This window comes from Odocoileus virginianus, chromosome 30 (assembly GCF_023699985.2).
Source record: "Odocoileus virginianus isolate 20LAN1187 ecotype Illinois chromosome 30, Ovbor_1.2, whole genome shotgun sequence".
Classification (NCBI taxonomy): domain Eukaryota; kingdom Metazoa; phylum Chordata; class Mammalia; order Artiodactyla; family Cervidae; genus Odocoileus; species Odocoileus virginianus.
In genome coordinates this window covers 36888293-36904478 of record NC_069703.1, presented here as the reverse complement: position 1 = coordinate 36904478, position 16186 = coordinate 36888293, and the positions used below count along the sequence as shown (strand labels likewise).

Here is a 16186-nt window from a genome sequence, read left to right as displayed (position 1 = left end):
TCAATATGCTATCTAGGTTGGTCATAACTTTTCTTCCAAGGAGTAAGCATCTTTTAATTTCATGGCTGCAGTCACCATCTGCAGTGATTTTGGAGCCCCCCAAAATTAAGTCTGACACTGTTTCCACTGTCTCCCCATCTATCTGCCATGAATTGATGGGACCAGATGCCAGGATCTTAGTTTTCTGAATGTTGAGCTTTAAGCCAACTTTTTCACTCTCCTCTTTCACTTTCATCAAGAGGCTTTTTAGTTCCTCTTCACTTTCTGCCATAAGGGTGGTGTCATCTGCATATCTGAGGTTATTTATATTTCTCCCAGCAATCTTAATTCCAGCTTGTGCGTCTTCCAGCCCAGCGTTTCTCATGATGTACTCTGCATATAAGTTAAATAAGCAGGATGACAATATACAGCTTTGACCTACTCCTTTTCCTATTTGGAACCAGTCTGTTATTCCATGTCCAATTCTAACTGTTGCTTCCTGACCTGCATACAGGTTTCTCAAGATGCAGGTCAGGTGGTCTGGTATCCCCATCTCTTTCAGAATTTTCCACAGTTTACTGTGATCCACACAGTCGAAAGCTTTGGCATAGTCAATAAAGCAGAAATAGATGTTTTTCTGGAACTCTCTTGCTTTTTCGATGATCCAGCGGATATTGGCAATTTGATCTCTGGTTCCTCTGCCTTTTCTAAAACCAGCTTGAACATCTGGAAGTTCTCGGTTCACGTACTGTTGAAGCCTGGCTTACAGAATTTTGAGCATTACTTTACTAGTGTGTGAGATGAGTGCAATTGTGCGGTAGTTTGAGTATTCTTTGGGATTTCCTTTTGTAGGGATTGGGATGAAAACGGACTTTTTCCAGTCCTGTGGCCACTGCTGAGCTTTCCAAATTTGCTGGCATATTGAGTGCAGCACTTTCACAGCATCATCTTTCAGGATTTGAAATAGCTCAACTGGAATTCCATCACATCCACTAGCTTTGTTCGTAGTGATGCTTTCTAAGGCCCACTTGACTTCACATTCCAGGATGTCTGGCTCTAGGTGAGTGATCACACCATCGTGATTATCTGGGTCCTGAAGATCTTTTTTGTATAGTTCTTCTGTGTATTCTTGCCACCTCTTCTTAATATCTTCTGCTTCTGTTAGGTCTATACCATTTCTGTCCTTTATTGAGCCCATTTTTGCAGGAAATGTTCCCTTGGTATCTCTAATTTTCTTGAAGAGATCTCTAGTCTTTCCCATCACTCTATGGCAAATAGACGGGGAAACAATGGAAACAGTGACAGACTTTATTTCCTTGGGCTCCAAAATCACTGCACATGGTGACTGTCGCCATGAAATTAAAAGACGCTTGCTCCTTGGAAGAAAAGTTATGACCATCCTAGACAGCATATTAAAAAGCAGAGATGTTACTTTGCCAACAAAGGTCAATCTAGTCAAAGCTATGATTTTTCCAGTAGTCTTGTATGGACGTGAGAGTTGGACTATACAGAAAGCTGAGCACAGAAGAATTGATGCTTTTGAACTGCGGTGTTAGAGAAGACTCTTGAGAGTCCCTTGGACTGCAAGGAGATCCAACCAGTCCATCCTAAAGGAAATCAGTCCTGAATATTCATTGGAAGGACTGATGCTGAAGTTGAAGCTGCAATATTTTGGCCACCTGATGCGAAGAACTGACTTATTTGAAAAGACCCTGATACTGGGAAAGATTGAAGGCAGGAGAAGGGGATGGCAGAGGATGAGATGGTTGGATGGCATCACTGACTCAATGGACATGAGTTTGAGTAAACTCCGGGAGTTGGTGATGGACAGGGAGGCCTGGCATGCTGCAGTCCAGGGGGTCGCAAAGAGTCAGACTGAACTGAGCGACTGAACTGAACTGAAGATGGGGGTACCTCGGTGCAAGTGACCTGGCCCCCTAAGCCATCTGTTGTTGCAAATCCCTACTAGCAGCCCAGAGCAACTAAGGATAGGGACCTCGGGCCTTTGAAAGATCAATCACCAGCGATTACAAGGCCATTAGGCCTAAGGCTGCGTTTCCTCTCTCCAAAGGGATGAGGTTTATAAAGGATAAGTTGTGCGCTCTTTCTAGCTGGCCCAGGGTGCCTCCCACGCAATGGCTAGAGGATGCTGTTGGAGGCACCTGGGAGTGGCAATGGACCGGCTTCCAGAAAGACACACGAAAACCCAGCCTCGAGGTAAGCTCTAGAGCCTGGACACTGGCAAATCAGTCTTTTGGCCTGGTTGCCATGGAGACAGACAGGCAGCAGCTGCGCGGGAAGTGGGAACAGCAGCTTCGCCTACATCCAGGACTGAGACAGCCCTGGTGGGGGAGGGGCTCGGCACCGCCCTTTCTCCCCCAGATACAGAGGCTCCTGTCTGCCCCCCAACGTCCGAGACTCCCAGGATCTGGTGAGTTGCCAGGGTCACAGAGGGAGACGCGGCAGTGCTGGCGCCCCAAGCCTCGATTTTCTGCTTCCAGGCCAGCGCCCTCCCGCTGCCCTGCTCAGCTTTTGGAGCAAACAGATCTTCCGGCGCTGAGCTCCTGGGCCCCGGGAGGGTTCCCCAGCTCCCGCCTTGGAGGTGATAAGTCACTGGAGGTGAATCCCAGAGTGCTGGCCACCAGAGGCCAATTTGGCCCCGTGCTCCGTCGCGGTCTCTCCGGAAAACCTGGCAGGGGCTCTGACCAGCCATTCATTGTCTGGGAAGGGAGCTTGAAGCTGAGCCCAGAGGCAACTCGGTAAATGATGGGGTTTATTGTTCCCGCATTTGATGCTACACTGATATCATTAATTTGTGGCTTCAAGCCCTGTCCTCCCTCGCCCGGCTCCTGTGGGTTATCTCTGGAAACTGAAGGTGGGAGAGAAGGGGCCTGGGATCCAGGTTGCCCGAGTCCCCTTTCCCAGCTGAGCTGCCAGAAGGCTGTGGCTCAGCATCTCAGGTTCCTCCTCTCTGGTAAGAGGAGAAACGAGGCTGAGGTCCTGGAGTCATCCCGGGCTTTGGGCTCCTAGGCGTTGCATGTCAGCAAGGTGGTCATCTGAAAACAGCCTTAGCGCGGAGGAAGAACAGAGCTGGGAAAATGTAGAGGCTACTGCCAAACAGGCAGGCTTTTGATGTTGCTGCTATAATTATGAAGGTAGTTCACATGTGGGCGTAATTACAGGGGAAAACTCACTGTATATAGAGTAAATTGAGAAAATGACCCATCACCTTAAATCCCAGTCCCTCATCCCTGCTGGAAACTACTGATCATTTTGTTGTGTATCTTTTCAGATCTTTCTCTACGCTTATACTTTTCCTCCTATGTTATTGCTGTTTTATAATCACACAAATGATATGAGAACACATTTATAAAAGATGCAAATACCACAGACATACGTCGAGTCAAATGTGAAGATATTCTTTTAGTGTGTTCCCTTTGCCAGAGAGAGCTATTGTTAACAATTTAATGTCCTTCATACATTAATGTCCAAACACACAGAGCTTCAGCTTTTCTTTCTTGAGCTTAAATGCAGTCATTGCATCCATGTTGTTCTGCAAGTTGCTTTCCCTGCTACGATAATATGTTACTCTGCAGATTTTTTGCAGGTTGGTTTACCTACCCCATTCTCCATAATTGCTACGTAATATTCTGCAGGATGGATGTTCTGTACTTGTTGAAGTCATCTCCTTCCATAGACACTTGAGTTGTTTACCATCTTTTGTGGTTAGTAATAACACTTTGCAAACTTGTTCATCTATTTATGCAGGGTTTATTTCTAGAAGTAGTATTTGTGGGTTACTGAATATGTCTTTAATTTTTCTAAGTACTATGAGGTTTTATTCTTAAGTTTTTGTTTTGTTTTTTAAAGACCACTCAAGGAATAGATGCCCACTACAAAAAAGTGGAAAGGTATAAAAAGCTATCTGGGGGGAACAAAATCACTTACACTCCCTCCACACAGCAGTCCTGACTGTTCACTTTTTGACAATTATTGTCTATGCCTGCTATTGTTACAGCTATCAGAGCATATTGCATAGATAATTTTCTGCCTGGCTTTTTAAAAAAAACTTAGCAGTATAAGCATCTTCCTATGTCACTAAGATATTTTTGTAGACATCCTTTTTATGATTACATGATAATATTATATGTACACACCATAATTTTCTTTTCTCCATTGTTGGACTTCTAAGTTGCCTACATTTTTTCACTATGATAACACCTCAGTGAATATCTTTTTGCATTAATCTTTATCTGAAATCTGATAATTTCCTTAAGCAAGATTCTCAGAAGGAGAATTACTGGGTCTAGAGATAGGAATTTTGCTGAATCTGTTTTTTTTTTTTAAGTTGAATTTTGAATTGCTAATATGTGCACATGATACAAAATTCCAAAAGTACTAAAGATTACACAATGGAAAAAAAAATGTGTCCCTCAGTTGTGGGTTTCCTTCTTACAAGCAAGAATATCACCTGTCTTTTTGTGTATCTTTCTTAGGAAAAAAAAAACATATTATGTACATGTATGTATATATATTCTTTTTTCATATAAAAACAGTAGCACATCATATACTTTTTTCTCTTTTCACTTAAAATTTCTTGATGATTGTTCCACATGTAAAATAGAAAACTGCCTTATTTTCTAGAAATGGTGCACAGAATTGCCCTAAATGGGTGTGCCATGGTTAACCGAATCAATTCTATTGGTACATTTTTAGATGTCTCCCATCTGTTGCTATTCGAGCAGTGCAGTAATGATGTCCTCACATATATGCCATTTTGTCCATGTGTTACTGCATCCATCTGTACCTTTGGGTGGAATTGCTGGGTCCCAGGGAATATGTATTTTACATCTTGATAGCTATGGCTGTCTATAGAGGGTGACCATTTCTTCACTAAAGGGTGTGGACAGTTTTTAAAGCTCTCCATTCAAATAGCCAAACTGCTTTCCCGAAAAGTGTTACCTGTTTCTACTCTCACCAGCAATAGAGTGCCCTGTTCATTCCTCCCACTCAGTAAAGAGTACGGTGATGTTTGCAGTGTTCTCATTTTTTTCCCCAAAAGGATCTGTGTAAGATCATCAAAAGTGAGCAAATAATTACTTTTTTAAATAAAAATAAATAAAAACACAGAATCTGGAGGAAATTTCTAATCCCAGTGTTGCCCCTCGATAGGTGTGACCCTGGGGAAATTCCTCATCCCCTTTGATCCTGTCCTAAGAGTTGGCATGGGGAGGAAATAAGCTAATACACTTAGTACAGTGCTTGGCACGTAGCAAGGTCTCAAACGGTGGTAGCTAAGAAGAAAATTTTAAAGGGGAAAAAAAAATGCCAGCTCTCCAAGTAATCCCAACTGGGAGAGAAAGGGAGCCTTCCAGGCTCTTGAAGTGACCTGGGCGGTGCCAGCTTTGTTCTTTTCCTCAAATTGTCCCACTGCTCTTTCCTGCCTTGGGGAGGAAAAAGGAAACCAGGCCACCAGCTCGTGGGGAGACACAACCCCACGCCAGGACTGGCCCTTAGGAAAGGCTTGGGGTCTGGGACCTCACCCAGCTTCACCGGACTCCACTCGGAGGGGCCCAGGCAGAGTTTAGTCGTCGCCCTCCCTGGAGGTCCCTGCTGCGGAGCTGACACCGTGATCGGAGGAGACTGGGAAGAGAGAAGTGGCGGTCCAGCCTTTCTCGTCTCCCGCAAAGCTAACGGCGGGCGGCGGCTGCCTGTGTCCGGGATGAACCCTTTCGGAGCAGCCCGGGTGGGCGCGGCTGGGAGGTCCGCGGGAAATCTCCGTCGTGCCGCTCTCTCCCCCTTCCAGCCCCTCCGGGCGCCGGCTGGAGGGGCTGCAAGGGGCTGGGAGGTGTCGCCAGGGCTGGTGCTGGATGCTGCGGTCCAGCTCGAATGCAGGTCGGCCACGGGGGCACCCCCACGCCCAGCGAGGCTCGGCCGCCCCCTCCTCCCAGAACAGAGCCGCTGCCCTGAAAAACCAGCTGCTGGAGACGCCATTTCTGGTCCCACCCTGTGTCGGCCGAATAAGAGCCAATCACCACCCTGGGTGCAGCTCTGAGAGCCGCAGGTTGCAACTGCTTCTGGTGGGAGCGCGGATCTGCGGGGCGAAGCCATTTTCTGGGAGGATGTGCAATCATTTCTAGTCGCGGTATAATCACCATGTTGAGAATTTTAGTCATCCTGCCCCCCGACTTCCCCACCCTCCTTACACTGGGGTCTTTTCTGGATTTTTCCATGGAGAGCTGACAAGGGGCAATACAAAGTGGTGCAAAAAGTGTGCCTCCGGTGCCAGTTGAAGTGGGGTCTAGTCTTGGCCCTGTCCTTAACCTGCTCGGTGATTTCGAGAAAGCAGTACAACCCCAGATTTCATTCTTCTCATTTAAAAAAATGCAGAGAAGGAATAAAAACAGACCATATCAAGGACTGGTGAGGTTGTGGGGAAATCCATTCTCTCGATTTGTCCTTATCTAGTAAAATTGAAAATATTCATGCCCTGTGCCCTGAAAATTCTCTTTCTTGGTTTCTACCCTAGAGAAATACTTGCACATGTATTCAAGAAGGCTGTCCATTGCAGGATCATACCTAATAAGAAACCAGTGAAACAGCTCAATGGCCATCAATAGGGAAAGTACAAATAAAATAGGACCCGTATTCATAATGAGTAACAATATTGCAGTTAGAAGGAATAACTTAGATCTATACATGCAGAGACATGGATAGAGCTCAAAATCTATTAAATAAAAACAAAGTTATAGAATAATGTGCATAATGCAGTTTTTGCAACATATTAGAACTGTGGATTTTCTATGTTATCTTCAAACAGATGTAAAAAATTATTTTTTTTTAATGAAAGGACTGCAGAATACACTCATAGCTCAAGCGTGGCTTTCTCTGGGGAGGAGGGGCAGGGAGTTGGGAGAGTAAGTAGAGGTGAACAGGAACCTCAACTTTCTTTGTAACTCCTAATTTTTTCTTAAAAAAGTGACACTACATTCCTACCTTTAGTTCAGTTCAGTTCAGTCACTCAGTCATGTCTGACTCTCTGCGACCCCATGAATAGCAGCACGCCAGGCCTCCCTGTCCATCACCAACTCCTGGACTTTACTCAAACTCATGTTGGTGATGCCATCCAGCCATCTCATCCTCTGTTGTCCCCTTTTCCTCCTGCCCCCAATCCCTCCCAGCATCAGGGTCTTTTCCAATGAGTCAACTCTTCTCGTGAATTTTAAACTGCACAGTCATAAAACACTGGAAACAAATGTCAAAATGTAAATGATGGTTAATTCTAGGTGATGGGAAATATGAGTAACTGTTATTTTCTTCTTTATGCTTTTGGGGATTTACTTTAGTTTTTTTTTTTTTTAATGCAGGGATATTTGTACACAAGTGTCCGTAGCACCATTATTCACAATAGCCAAAAGGTGGAAGCAATCCAAATGTCCATCAATGGATGAGTGGATAAACAAAATGTTGCAATGGAATATTTAACTCTGCCTTAAAAAGGAAGTAATTGCTGACATATGCTACAACAGGGATGAGCCTTGAGGACATTATGCTCAGTGAAATCATGCAGCCACAAAAAGACAAATAGTGTATGATTTTGCTCATGTGAGGTACCGGGTAGTCAAAAATCACAGAAACAGAAAATAGAATGATGGCTGCCAGGGGCTGGGGGAGAGGAGAGAGTTATTGTTTAACAGGGGTAGGGTTTCAGATGTACAAGAGTTTTGGGCATGCATGGATGGTGCTGATGAGGGCTTCCCAGGTGGCTCCGTGGTAAAAATCTGCCTGCAATGCAGGAGATGCAGGTTTGGTCCCTGGGGGGAGAAGATCCCCTGCAGGAGGAAACATCAACCCTCTCCAGTGTTCTTGCCTGGAAATTCCCATGGACGGAGGAGCCTGGTGGGCTACAGTCCACAAAAAAAGCTACTGTAGCTTTTGTGGCTACAGTCCACAAAAGAGTTGGACACGACTTAGCAGCTAAACAACAGAAACAAATAGGGCCGATGCTTGCACAACAATATACGTGTATTTATTTATTTATTGGCTGTGCCCCAAGGCTTGCAGGATCTTAGTTCCCTGACCAGGGATTGAACCCAGAGCCATGGCAGTGGCTCTAAACACTTGGTCCTAAACACTGGACCGCTAGGGAATTCCAAATACATGTATTTAGTACCACTGAACTGTACACTTAAAATGGGTAAGATGGTAAATTTTATGTCATGTGTATTTCAACAGAATAAAAAATTGTAAAAAAAAATACAGTAGAAGACAATTCTATTTAACAAAATCCTGCTATTAGACATTCCATCAATCTAGTACCATACATCATCAAATATGTCAACTGCAGAATGCACCATTATTTTATGTAATACCAAGAAAGAAAAACTGGTACCAATTAAACTGTGATATCAACTGACACATTCTATTCCAAAGATGGTAATTTTTAAAATGTATCTTAGATTCAAAAAGAATATGGTAAGCAATTTATATACTAAATGATCACCTTTTAAAATCCACCTGCAAAGTTCAGATTGGTTTTTGTTTTTTTTTTTTTCTTTTTTGGTTGTGCTGGGTCTTAGTTGCTGCGTGTGGGATCTCGTCTTAACCACTTAACCAAGAGGGAAATCCCCAGATTGGTTTTTAATTGTAACACACCTGTCCTTTGTCTTTGGAACAGATTGTGTTTGCAAATCATTTCAGACAAATAAATGGTGACTTGTCTACCTAAAGAAGAGGGAAAAAAGCAGTGATGGGGTTCAAGAGTGACTCTGTGTGTGTGTGTGTGTGTGTGTGTGTGTGTGTGTGTGTGTGTGTATGCTAAGTGGCTTCGGTTGTGTCCCACTCTTTGCTACGCTGTGGACTATAGCTCTCCAGGCTCATCTGTCCATGGGATTCTCCAGGCAAGAATACTGAAATGGGTTGCCATGCTCTCTCCTCCAGGGGATCTTCCCAACCCAGGGATTGAACCCATGTCTCTTATGTCTCCTTGCATTGGCAGATGGGTTCTTTACCACTAGTGCCACCTGGGAAGCCCAAGAGTGACTGTGTGACTCATGAAATCCCCAAGGTCAACTGTGGCAAGGATGATGAGAAAGTGGAGTTGCCCCTTGGGTGTGGTAATATAGATGTCATTGGTGATCTTGGCAAGAACAGTGTCTGTAGACAGAGGTGGGACATGAATTTGCATGAGGAGGGTTTGAAGAGAAAAGGCTAAGAGGAGACAGCAACAAAGACATCCTTTTTGGAGAGCATTGTTGTGGGGTGGGCAGAGAAATAGGGGATTCTGGAAGGAGTCATCAGAGGGTTTAAGGTGGAATGAATTGCAGCCTGGAAACATACTGAGGCAGGGAAAATTGATTCAGGAGAGGGATGTGGCACAAGTGTGGGTCCCAGGTCCTCTTTTTTGTACCTCTACCGCTCCTCTTTCTGCAGCTTTGTTTCCCTGGGTTTTCTCCTACTTTCTTTTCCTTACCCCACTCTCTCTTCTTGTAATGAGCCACCATAATCAACCTTAAGGATATCAACCCTGAGTATTCTTTGGAAGGACTGACACTGAAGCTGAAGCTCCAAACTTTGGCCACCTAATGTGAAGAGCTGACTCATTAAAAAAGATCCTGATGCTGGGAAAGATTGAAGGCAGGAGGAGAAGACGACAGAGGATGAGATGGTTGGATGGCATCACCAACTCTACGGACATGAGTATGAGCAAGCTCCGGGAGATGGTGAAGGACAGGGAAGCCTGGCGTGATGCAGTCCGTGGGGTCACATGACTCAGCAACTGAACAGCAACAGTGACAATAGGCCCCAGTAGCCTCTTCTGCCAGTTGTCAATACCACCAGGATGGTTTGCCCTTTCTTTGGTGGGTACCGTATGAACCCAGCTGGACTCTAAGGACCTTAAAGGCAGGGACTCCACATGGTGTTTCTTCGGGTCCCCGTGATACTGATTGGCTATGCAGACTGTTCATTTACTCCTTACTTACTGAGTACTTGCATCGGGCTGGGATCTGTGCAAGGTGATCCAGATCAGCAGTCCCTACCCTCAAAGAGTTCGTGGTCCAGACAGGAGGCAAACGGGTAATCAAATAATAGCAAATCAAATGTCAAGTGCTGTGCTAGAGAAATGTAGGGTGCAGTGGAGGCTTACAGAAGGAAGAGGTTAACTCCTTGGGGATGAACAGGGAAGATTTTACTGGGGAAGTGGGGGTGGGTGGCAATGACACAGCACTTGAAAGATGGCCAGGAGTTTTCCGGTGGCCTGGAGGAGAGAAGGCATCAGCAGAGGGAGGACAGAGAGTCCCAGAGGTGTAGAACAGCAAGCGTGTTTGGAAAAGGGCAGGTCTTTTGATGTGGCGGTATGGTGGGTGGAGGCACAGCAAAGAACAATGGCAGGAAAAGATCCTGGAGAGACGGGAAAAAGTGGACTGAGGAGAGCCCGTGTGCCAGGCTAGGGACCTTGGCCATACACCCGGGGTTAAGGGGAAGGATGGGATCAGACTTTTAGAGAGAACCCTGTGGAGACAGTGGTCTAGAGGCTGACTTGCTTTTGGCAGTCATGGTTTTAGAAATAGTTTGTGCATGAGCTAAGTCGCTTCAGTGGTGTCCGACTTTTTGTGACCCTATGGACCGTAGCCCCACAGGTTCCTCTGACTATGGGATTCTCCAGGCAAGAATAACTGGGGTGGGTTGCCATGCCCTCTTCCAGGGGATCTTCCTTGACCCAGGGATCCAACCGGCATCTCTTACATCTCCTGCATTGATAGATGGTTTGTTTTTGTTTTTAATCCCTAGCACCACCTGGGAAACCCTAGAAACAGTTTGTGCACGTGTGCATGCTAAATTGCTTTAGTCATGTCTGACTCTTTGCAACCCCATGGACTGTAGTCTGCCGGGCTTCTCTGTTCATGGGATTCTCCAGGCAAGAAGGCTAGAGTGGGTTCCCATGCCCTCCTCCAGGGTATCTGCCTCACCCAGGGAGCAAATTTGAGTCTCTTACCTCTCCTGTGTTGGCAGGTCGGGTTCTTTACCTAGGAAGCCCCTAGAAACAGTTTACTTATATTTAATTAGGTGCTGATATTTAAAATTCAGGAGATTTCACAAGAAAGCCTAAATTCCAGCTTCTTAAGCCACACGTTGTTCCAGGATAGACTTCAGCCAAAGCTATCTGTTATGGAAGCTTCCTGTTATGAATTGAATTGGATCCCTGCCTCCCACCAAAATGTTGAAGTCCTACCTGTAACCTTGAACATGACCTTATTTGTAAATTGGGTCTGTTCAGATGACCAGGAGAAGATAAGGTCAGCAGGGTAGGCCCTCTTTTTTTTTTGCTGCACTGGTTCTTTGCTGCGTAGGGCAGGCTTTCTCTAGTTGCATTGCCCGGGGCATCTCTGGTTGCAGAGCAAGAGCTCTAGAGTGCTCAGGCTACAGGCGTTGTGGCACCTGGCCTTAGTTGCCCTGCAGCATGTGGTATCTTAGTCCCCAGACCAGGGATCGAACCCCTACCCACTGCATTGGAAGGCGGATTCTTAACCACCAGACCACCAGGGAAGTCCCCAGGGGAGGCCTTAATCCAGTACAACTGGTATCCTTATATAAAGGGGAAATTTGGACAGACAGATGCACATAGAAGAAGATGATATGAGGATGTGGGCTTGGGGAGGGGGTTGCTATCTATAAGCCAAGCAACAGCTGAGGCTGCCAGAAGCTAGAAGAGAGCGTGGCGGATTCTCCCTCCCATCCCTCAGAAGTAACCTGTTGTCGTCTAGATTTTGGATTTCTGAGCCCTGGAACCATGAGAGGCAATATATTTCTGTTGTTTGGGCCACCCAGTTTGTGGCACCCTGTTAAGGCAACCCCATGAAAGTAATACACCCCATTCTGCCCCCTTAGATGGTGCCCCCATCCTCCAGTGGTTTGAGTTGTTAAGTGCCCTTGTTGGTAATGGATTCGAGGCAGGGAGCAGACTGAAGCCCATCGAGGTGGTGGTCTGTGGTGACCCAGTCAAGTGGCGGGAAGCGGGCAGTCATGAGTGCACCATGGTGCTGGTGCTCACTGACTGACGCAAGGGCTTAGCAATAAGCCCAGAAGGGCTGGAAATCAGCTCTGAATTCCGGAGACACAGGGGCTTTTCTCTCGCTTTTCTCTTACACAGCATCCCACCCTCCTCCATCTGACACCCCAACTACACCCCCCTCTTCCAAGCTTGAATACTACTCCGTGAACACTTTCTCCTGGGTGGGTGTGATTCAGCAGCCTTGGTTTCAACTTCCTGTGACAGCTGTAACCTCTGTTCTCGCTGAATTGCTAAGATTGCTGATAAATGCCAACTGCTTGGAAGTTTTTATAAGTAACTGGGAACGTGTTTTGTGCCAGTCCATGGGAAAATGGGCTATGGAATGGCCCAGAAATTTAATGAATTAAAGTAATACTGTTTTTAGGCTCACGTGTGTCCATTCAAGAAAAAGACGAGGTCTCAGATGAAAATCATCCTTCCAGGCACTTCCCTGTTTGAAACCCCAGCAGCCCAATAGAGGGCGAGTGCTGCTACCTCACCATCCCTATGCCATCTTTCTTGCTCACATTTTGATTATTTGGAAAAAGGATTCCAAGAAACATAGAAAGCAATCCAACCCCCCACCCCGCCTCCAGCCTCACCAGTAAAAGAAATGTCAACGGCTAAGGAAATAAGATGCTACATGCAAGGTGGTATCCTGAATAGGATCCGGAACACAGAAAGAACCCCAGTAGGCAACCGGGGAATCCATATAAAGCCAGTCATTTAGCTAATGGTATTGTGCTAGATTTAATCTTTTGGTTTGGATAAATGTACCATGACTATGTAAGATGTTAACCTAGCAGGGAGCTGGCTGAAAGGTCTATGGAAACTAGGTGTACTACCTTCGAAACGTTCTGGAAATCTAAAATGATTTCAAATTTAAAAGTTTAAAAAGAAGTTAAATATATATATTTTATAAATATATTTAAATGTCTCTGTGATAGTTGGTGCAGATTATATATACATATACTTAGTTTTGTCCTGTTTGACCCTCAGCCCTAAGTGTGGTTTAATGGCCAAAAAGACATCAACCAGCTGGTTAACATTTGGTGAGTGTCTATTCATGGCACTGTAGGGATACAAAGACAAAACCGTATAGAATCCTGCCCTGAAGAAGCTTACTTTCTACTGAGGAGGGCAAACGTAGGTATGGATAGCTACACTATAGGAGAGTGTATGGGGATCAGAAAGATTGATCAAGACCTTGAAGGTGGAGAGAATTTCGATACAAACAAAATCCAAGGACTCAAGACTGAGAATTGCTGTCAGCAAAACACACAGGAATGTGACTTTTTAGGAAGTGACTCCATGGGCTGTAACCTGCCAGATTCCTCTGTCCGTGGGATTCTCCAGGCAAGAATACTGGAGTCGGTTGCCATTCCCTTCTCCAGGGGATCTTCCCGACCCAGGGATTGAATCTGGGTCTCCTGCATTACAGGCAGATTCTTTACTGTCTTAGCCACCAGGGGAGCCCTACAAGAGAGACCACAACAATGAGAAGCCTGTGTACCGCATCTAGGGGGTAACTCCCCACCCCCCGCAACTGGAGAAAATCTGTGCACAGTAACAAAGACCCAGTGAAGCAAAAAATAAATATTTTTAAAAAAAATAAAGCACAGCTTCAAATTTCTGCTGTGACCTGAGTTAGTTGTGTGACCCTGGACAAATGTCTAAAGTTCTCTGTCTGGCTTTTCTCCCCCATTGTAAAATTATAGGGTTAGGCTAATAAAACAGTTTAGAGTGATAGCTAAAAGCCTAGACTTGGAACCAGACTGCAAAACCTCTGTGCTCCCCTGGGGCATGGTTAGTCACATGACTTAAATCTCTTTGGGGGCCTGCTGCTAGCATTTGCTAGACCCAAGGCAGGAGTATGAAAGGGAAGCCCACGTATCTAATGTCGAAGCATTTAAGAGTTATAAGTCAAGCTAACAAATGTTTTTTTTTTAATGTATGTTTTACCCTTGTACTGAGTTGGCCAGTACAATTTGGTATAGCAAAATTGCCTGGTGTAACAGGCAAATTTGGCCTTGGAGTACAGAATGGAGCAGGGCAAAGGCTAACAGATTTTTGCCAAGAGAACACACTGGTCATAGCCAACACCCTCTTCCAACAACACAAGAGAAGACTCTACACATGAACATCACCAGATGGTCAATACCAAAATCAGACTGATTATATTCTTTGCAGCCAAAGGTGGAGAAGCTCTATACAGTCAGCAAAAACAAGACTAGGAGCTGACTGTGGCTCAGATCATGAACTCCTTATTGCCAAATTCAGACTGAAATTGAAGAAAGTAGGGAAAACCACTAGACCATTCAGGTATGACCTCAATCAAAGCTCTTACGATTATACAGTGGAAGTGAGAAATAGATTTAAGAGACTAGATCTGATAGAGTGCCTGATGAACTATGGATGGAGGTTTGTGACATTGTGCAGGAGACAGGGATCAAGACCATCCCCAAGAGAAGGAAATGCAAAAAAGCAAAATGGCTGTCTGAGGAGGCTTTACAAATAGCTGTGAAAAGAAGAGAAGTGAAAAGCAAAGGTAAAAAGGAAAGATATACCCATCTGAAAGCAGAGTTCCAAAGAATAGCAAGGAGAGATAAAAAAGCCTTCCTCAGTGATCAGTGCAAAGAAATAGAGGAAAACAATAGAATGGGAAAGACTAGAAATCTCTTCAAGAAAATTAGAGATACCAAGGGAACATTTCATGCAAAGATGGGCACAATAAAGGACAGAAATTGTATGGACCTAACAGAAGCAGAAGATATTAAGAAGAGGTGGCAAGAATACACAGAAGAACTATACAAAAAAGATCTTCACGGCCCAGATAATCACGATGGTGTGATCACTCACCTAGAGCCAAACATCCTGGAATGTGAAGTCAAGTGGACCTTAGGAAGCATCACTATGAACAAAGCTAGTGAAGGTGATGGAATTCCAGCTGAGTTGTTTCAAATCCTGAAAGATGATGCTGTGAAAGTGCTGCGCTCAATATGCCAGCAAATTTGGAAAACTCAGCAGTGGCCACGGAACTGGAAAAGGTTAGTTTTCATTCCAGTCCCAAAGAAAGGCAATGCTAAAGAATGCTCAAACTACTGCACAATTGTACTCATCTCACACTCTAGTGAAGTAATGCTCAAAATTCTCCAAGCCAGGCTTCAACAGTACGTGAACCATGAACTTCCAGATGTTCAAGCTGGTTTTAGAAAAGAGAGGAACCAGAGATCAAATTGCCAACATCCATTGGATCATCAAAAAAACAAGAGAGTTCCAGAAAAACATCTATTTCTGCTTTATTGACTATACCAAAGCCTTTGACTGTGTGAATCACAATAAACTGTGTAAAATTCTTAAAGAGAAGGAAATACCAGACCACCTGACCTGCATCTTGAGAAATCTGTATGCAGGTCAGGAAGCAACAGTTAGAACTGGACATGGAACAATAGACTAGTTCCAAATAGGAAAAGGAGTAGGTCAAGGCTGTATATTGTCACCCTGCTTATTTAACATATAAGTTAAAGAGTACATCATGAGAAATGCAGGCTGGATGAAGATTGCCAGGAGAAATGTCAATAACCTCAGATATGCAGATGACACCACCCTTATGGCAGAAAGCAAAGAAGAACTGAAGAGCCTCTTGGTGAAAGTGAAAGAGGAGAGTGAAAAAGTTGGCTTAAAGCTCAACATTCAGAAAACTAAGATCATGGCATCTGGTCCCATCAATTCATGGCAGATAGATGGGGAAACAGTGGAAGCAGTGGCAGACTTTATTTTGCGGGGCTCCAAAATCACTGCAGATGGCGACTGCAGCCATGAAATTAAAAGACGCTTACTCCTTGGAAGAAAAGTTATGACCAACTTAGACAGCATATTAAAAAGCAGAGACAAAAAAAAAGAACAACAACAAAAAAAGCAGAGACATTAGTTTGCCAACAAAGGTCCGTCTAGTCAAGGCTATGGTTTTTCCAGTGGTCATGTATGGATCTGAGTGTTGGACTATAAAGGAAGCTGAGTGCCCAATAATTGATGCTTTTTAACTGTGGTGTTGGAGAGTCCCTTGAATTGCAAGGAGGTCCAACCAGTCCATCCTAAAGGAAATCAGTCCTGAATATTCATTGGAAGGACTGATGTTAAAGCTGAAACTCCAAT

At 44.7% G+C, this 16186-nt stretch overlaps 1 protein-coding gene across 2 annotated transcripts in view; it reads left to right on the top strand.

Moving 5' to 3' along the window:
* Nucleotides 1-2037: 2037 nt before the first annotated feature.
* STMN1 (stathmin 1) overlaps nucleotides 2038-16186 on the top strand; it is a 28515-nt gene continuing 14366 nt past the window's right edge. Inside the window, exon 1 of one of the 2 annotated variants that reach the window (XM_070458960.1) lies at nucleotides 2038-2196. In XM_070458960.1, coding sequence (XP_070315061.1) covers nucleotides 2053-2196 — 144 coding nt within the window. In that variant the 5' untranslated portion in view covers nucleotides 2038-2052. Of the gene's footprint in view, nucleotides 2197-2277; nucleotides 2411-16186 lie in introns of those variants that run through there. The other variant, XM_020909234.2, reaches the window with a different exon arrangement.